Source organism: Elephantulus edwardii, unplaced genomic scaffold (assembly GCF_000299155.1).
Source record: "Elephantulus edwardii isolate Elephantulus edwardi_28Jun2011 unplaced genomic scaffold, EleEdw1.0 scaffold00048, whole genome shotgun sequence".
Lineage (NCBI taxonomy): Eukaryota > Metazoa > Chordata > Mammalia > Macroscelidea > Macroscelididae > Elephantulus > Elephantulus edwardii.
In genome coordinates this window covers 3,384,477-3,390,774 of record NW_006399798.1, presented here as the reverse complement: position 1 = coordinate 3,390,774, position 6,298 = coordinate 3,384,477, and the positions used below count along the sequence as shown (strand labels likewise).

Here is a 6,298-nt window from a genome sequence, read left to right as displayed (position 1 = left end):
TGGTTTACATCATTCATCTCAGCAGGAACATGCATCTGGCTTCTCTCACTCAGCATCCCATGTTCAAGACTCACCTATGTAGCACTGTGTATCATGCCCGGTTCCTGTGTGCACATCTACACTTATGTTAATCCATTCACTGGTCCATTGACTAACTCATAGAGAGTAGATAGGACGGGGCTGCCTGTGGGCCCTGCTTACTATCTGTGGGCCCTACTGGCTGCCTGCGAGCCCTGCTGTCCATGGGCCCTGCTAGGCTGGTTGTGTGGGCCTGCTGTCCATGGGTCCTGCTAGTTGCCCGTGGGCCCTGCTGTCCATGGGCCCTGCTAGGCTGGTTGTGTGGGCCCTGCTGTCCATGGGTCCTGCTAGTTGCCCATGGCCCTGCTAGTTGCCCGTGGGCCCTGTTGGCCGCCCGTGGGCCCTGCTAGGCTGGTTGTGTGGGCCTGCTGTCCATGGGCCCTGCTCGGCAGTCATTTCTGTGGAGGTGCACTGTCACGTTGCTCTCTTGCGAGTGGCTGCTAGGGTTGAACCTTCTGATTAGCAAGTGAGCACTTCCACCACCACCACGCAGTCTCCAGTGGGTTGTTTCCACCTGGAGGCTGTGCTGCAGGGTGCTGCGGTCAACACCGGCGTTGTGTATCTGTTTACAGTCCCACCAAGTCTTTTCAGTGCCTGCCTGCGAGGGGAGATACTGGGTCATGTAGCAATTCAATGGCACTCTGCTGGTGCCATGAGTTACATTCGGCTCTTGACATGTTAGGCTGGTAACCAAAAGGTCAGTGGTTCAGATCCACCATTGGCTCAAGATTTATAGCCTCGGCAACCTGGCTTTCCCAGTTCACTGCTGAGCCACTTCCTTGTGTCCTGCACCCAGAGCCAAGGCCACTGAGCTGTTCCTGTAGGTCCACAGGATTTGCAAAGCTGTAAATCTTTGTGGAAACGGTCTGCTTCATCTTTTTCTCACAGAGCAGCTGGTGGGTTTGAACCCTTGACCTTTTGGTGAGCAGTGGAGTATTTTAATCAGTGTCACCAGGCGTCTTTTATCTTGTCTTATGGGGGGGGATGTCCAGGCAGCAATAGGAGATGGATGGCCTTTAGTGCCCTATGACGTGCACCCAAGGGAGCCACTGCCACAAACCACCAACTTGGCTGCTTCTGAAAGGCGTCCCAGGCTTATTCCTGGTCACTAGACAGAATGGTCAGCCCCAGCCGTCCCCCTCGTCACCAGGGCAAGACGTTCCACGCCGGCCAACAGCCACAGTGACGCAGTCAGAGTTCTTGTTGATAATACTGTTTATTGTCCAATGACTGAACGGCCACTCATGTTACATGAGGCGAAGCGCCAGAGACATGCACTCTGTTTGTCATGTTGCAAAAAACAAAAACCAAACCCCAAAACACTTTCATGTGTTCCCAGCACAAGAAGGTCTCAGACTTCATACTCCAGGAAAAACACATTGCCAAAGGAATAAAAAATTCCAAACAAAATCAACAAAGCTTTAAGTTATGGCAGCAAGCCTGATATTTCTAAACACTCACCAAGCAAAGATATGCAAATAGCAATCATGTAAACGTCATCTTAAATATTCTGAGTTGCTTGTCTGGAGAGAAAAGTGAAGAGAGCAGCTCTAGACCTAAGGTCTAAATCAAGCCGATGGACGCCGATGGGGCTGTGGACACGGGTGGACGCCGATGGAGGTCTTCGGACACTCCACACATCTGCGATCGCCTTCCAGGAAGGTATCTGAGTGGCTCCGTCTGTCAGCAGCCACTGAGTTCCATCTTGTCCGTGTCCGCTGGGCATGGCAGGAAAACTGATGCTTGCGGACCAAACAGCGTATCTCTTAGAACCAACCAAACTCGAAGATCCTTTATTTTGTAATAATTGGAACGAGCGGAGGAGAGATGGGAGAAGAAGAGAAGCCACATACGCAAAGACCTCGCTCCGCAGAACCCCGCCTCCAAAGCAGCGCCCAGCAGACTGCCCTCTCTGGGGCAAGTGTTTCCATGATGCTGAAATGATCTTTTTACTTTATTAATAATAATAATAATAAAAAGTGCAAGTCTAACACCTACCAAGGGTAATAAAAAATACAGCACAGGAATGATTACAGCGGATGTCAAAAAAACCCAAACCAAAACGTTTTCTTTAAAAAAACCCCAACCAGCAGAAATGGGTAAATGTTACACGTGATACCACCACACAAGAAGCAAACGGGGCGGGTGCGATACTGCGGTGATTAGAAGGGTCTGGTGGTCTGGTACACACGGAATCACAAAGACTGGTCCACAGTGACATCTCCCGAGCTCTCTGACAGGTCCAGCGTGAACACGCCCAGGGACAGGGGCTGGTCAACCCCGGGGAGGGACGTTATCAGCCTGTGCTGACTGGGGTCTAGGTAGACAGGAGGGGCTGCGTGCCACTCAGAATGGCTTTGGGGTCACAGCAGAGCAGGCTTAGAAAAGGGGGGTTGGGGGCATTTGTGGGGAGATCCCTTCCAGTCTGTGGATGGGGCGTGCAAGTGCACGTGTAAGCGTGGTCTGTCTGCATGATGCATGGGTAGACTGGAGGAACACCTTCACGCCTCCTGCAGGAGGGACTTGAAACGCTCTGATTTCATCTTTATTGCAAATGAGCGAGTTTCTCCTGTCTGAATCCATATCCCCAACTTCAGGGGTGATGTTCTGGGGACAGAGAGATCTCCAGTTCCTATGGGATTTCCTCATGAGGTGCTTTGTTGGATAAGAAACACACGCTAGCTGAGTATGTGGTCTTTCATGCTGGGATGTCTGAAGAGTGAGGCATCCTGGAGGCCCAGCGAGATGTAGTGGGCTCATCCCCCCACTCCCCACACCCTGCTCAGCACACTCAATTCACTTCCCACAGGAAACCCGCGGGTGGAGCAGTGACCATCTGGCTGTCTTTAGGGAGATGACATTAAGCCTGGGACATCTGCAGAAGGGGACCCCAAGGTGTGCCAGCAGGTCACAGCCTGCGATGTGCTAGCCCTCCCTGCCACCAGACCCACAGGACAAAGCCTCGTCCTTGTCTAGTTGCCTGGTTGTGGGGGAAGAAGAATTGAATGTGACTTCAAAGGACCAGAAGGGACCAGGCCAGCGTCCCTCCAAGGCCCTGCCCATGGGGCAGTCACACGGGTTCTTGCCGGGTGTGTGGGGTGGGGAGAGGGGCTGAGGTCAGGGGCGGGAAGACCTAGGGGAGCTCCCACATGGCTCAATGGGGTCCACGACCCCCCATGTCTCCACACCCCAACTGAGGCTCTTGTTGGAATTCGAAGATAGGGGAGTTTGGGGTTCCTTCAGGAACAAGCCAGCTGGCTCCAAGGCCTCTCCTGGATTTGGGGTGCCACAGGGGAGAGAAGTGGGGTAAGCACTGTTGCCCTGGGGACACGGAGGGGAAGCTGCACGACATGAGGGACACACCCCTCTCGGGGGGAAGGGACCTGTAGGCCTGCTACACAGTCTGGCAACCACCCTCAAGGTTTCTGTAAAATGCCCACTTCCAGGCCTGGGGGTTCTGGGCAGGTCCTCGGAGGGCTGTCTGTGTGTCCCATTTCCCCAAACCCCAAAGACAGCTTCTCAGGCTGCTGGGCCCCAGCCCACCTCTCCCTCTGGACACACACACACAGGTAGGAAAGGGGAACAAGGTGGGACAGAGGTCACGTGATCTGGGCCCCTTGGATGACGATCTCTCATGCTGTCCCGGGAACAAAGTCAGAGAGGACCAGTCTACACTCTTGGAGGCTTCTCAGCGGCTGCTTAGGGGTCCTCGATGTCGAGAAACTCCTGCTTGGGGGGCGCAGTGCCTCGGTACCAGGCGCAGGAACCGTCGCTCCGCTTGATACAGGCGAAGAACTTGGCCTGGTGCCCGTTGATGTTCTTCTCCGTGACCCAGTCCATCCAGAGGCACTCGTCCGGCGAGGAGATGTAGCAGGGGATCATGGGGCAGCGTGTGATCTGGGGGGACATGGGGGTAGGACTTAGCACCCACAGTGCACCCCAGAGGCTAGCAACAGCCCCAACAACCCACTGAAATAAACTGACTTCACGGTGACCTGGCAGGACAGGGCAGGCCACCTCACAGTCTCCGAGGCAGCAGACCTTTCCAGAAGCAGGCGGCCTAGTCATTTCCCAGTAGAGTGACTGGTGGATTTGGACCATCAACCTTTCCGCTGGCAGCACACCATCTAACCCTCTGTGCCACAGGCCTCCTCTAGCAACAGTCTGGCCATGACCAACACATGTCGGAAGGCCGTGAGGAGTTGGGGCTGGAGTGCCTTTTGAGGCCCCACTTCTCCCGTGAATGAGCAGGGTCGAGGGCAGAGGTGAGAGCTCACACTGACAGCATCCAACAAACTCGTCCTGCCCACTGCACCTGCTCCCTCCAGCGGCTCCTCCACCTCGGGCCACCTCATCGGCTTTCTCAAGGCTTGTCCATGGCTTCCGCTCACCTCCCTCCTCCCTCCTGGCAGCACAAGACAACAGGAAGGGGGCTGGTTGCCCTGGAGGTGGGCCCTGATCCACATGGTCCCCGTGCACAACACTGATATCCATGGAGGTTTTATTGGTGAATTTTCAGAAGGAGATCACCAGGCCTTTCTTCCTAGTCTCACTTAGCCTGGAAGCTCTGCTAAGCTTCTTCAGTACCTAGTAACACACAAGCCTCCACTGACAGACAAACAGAAGAGATGAACTGGCCGGGGACCAAACCTCCGTCTCCTGCAGTGAAGGTGACCATTCTACCACTGGGCCACGCAGCTCAGAGCAAAAGTAACACAGTGCCTTGGATTTCCTGGGGACAGGTGCGAGCCAGCTTGCCTCAGCCTGCCAGCCAGAGAATGCCTCTGAGGTCATGACAACGACGCTTGTCACAGAGGACTCTCGGGCCTCACAGCCTTGTCAAGTGAACTCACTCACTCTGTAGGTTCAGAAGTTTTGCTTTAGTCCATGAAGCTGGGGACTGGGAAGCTGCTGGTCACACTGGAACCTGACAGCTGACTCAGGGCAGCAGCAAGGGGAAGGGCAGGTGTGGCCACCAGCAGCTCTGGGCAGCCGAGAACAGCTCTAGACTCACCATGGGCAGACACTGCCTCATGCCTCTGACCCCCGAACCCGGATGGGGCACCTGGAACCCACAGACGCCTCCTGTGCTGGGTAGGTGTCATGGTGATGTCGGGAGATGACAGAATCCCGTCCTCAGAATGCTGGTTGGTGGCCCCATCTCTGTCGGCCCCATCTAAGCTTCAACCCGCCTCCCCTGTCCCACCGGTGTCTCACTGTGTGTGGTCCAAGCTCAGGACCAGTTGCTTTGACAGAGACCCCATGTTTACAGGGACCTGGAGAGAAATGGCCGGGATGCTGGCAAAGCACACCAAGGGGAGGAAGTTTACAGGGACACACGGGTGCCTGCAGGTTCAAGCACACAGCACGGCACCCCTGTCTTTTGTGGGTGTACAGCCCAGGTCAGTGGAATGAGTGACCATGGAAGTGAAGGTGAGGGGGGCCTGGAGGGGCCTGCGTCAGCATGCACACCCACCCTGGCACCTTGGTCCTCACCTCCCAGGTGCACTCAGTAGTTGCCAGGGCTCACACCCCCCAATCAAGCAGCCTCACTCCTGCAGAGGCCACACTTCACACAGGCCGGGACATCAAGAGAGGGAGAGAGAGACACACACACACACAGACAGACAGACAGAGACACGAAGAGAGAGCGAGAGACACAGAGGGAGAGAGGAGAGAAGAGAGGTTGGGGGCAGGCCCCGCTGCCCCCCTGGAGTCTGTGGCAGGGCTGGGGCCACCAGGCCCAGGGAGGGGCACTTACCTTGCACTCACAGCCCATCTGGTACCTGTGGTTCAGGCTCTTCTTCTGAGTGGTGCTTAGGGTGTCCCAGGGCACGATGAAGTCACACAGGGTGATGTGCATCTTACCATTTCCTTCCGCCTTTCCTATGGGGAGAGGTTACCTCGCTCAGGGCCAGTGCATGGTGCCCCCTCTCACCCCAGCCCCCTGCTGAGGCTTCACGTTGCAGGGGAAACAGGTGGCTCTGTCCCCTGGGGAATATCATCAGATGACCTGAGGCCGAGAGCCACACAGTGGCTGGGCACCTCCCTGGCACCTGAATGCTATGCTTAGGTGTGTATGTGTGTGTATCTGTGTTTTTAAAAATGAACATCTTAGGGAACTTTCGTGGCCTAGTGGCAAGAAGCTCCGCTGCAGTCTGAAGGTGCAGGGTTCAAATCCACCAGATGCTCTGCTGGAGAAGGAGGGGCAAACTTCTCT

General features: G+C 55.5%; 1 protein-coding gene across 1 annotated transcript in view; it reads right to left on the bottom strand.

Annotated features, from left to right (window-relative positions):
* Positions 1 to 3,691: 3,691 nt before the first annotated feature.
* The window catches only part of LOC102864031 (metalloproteinase inhibitor 2-like), a 51,182-nt gene continuing 48,575 nt past the window's right edge, over positions 3,692 to 6,298 (bottom strand). The window contains exons 4-5 of the mRNA XM_006886168.1: positions 5,840 to 5,964; positions 3,692 to 3,975 (exon numbers count right to left, since the gene is read on the bottom strand). Coding sequence (XP_006886230.1) covers positions 3,778 to 3,975; positions 5,840 to 5,964 — 323 coding nt within the window. The 3' untranslated portion in view covers positions 3,692 to 3,777. The remainder of the gene's footprint in view (positions 3,976 to 5,839; positions 5,965 to 6,298) is intronic.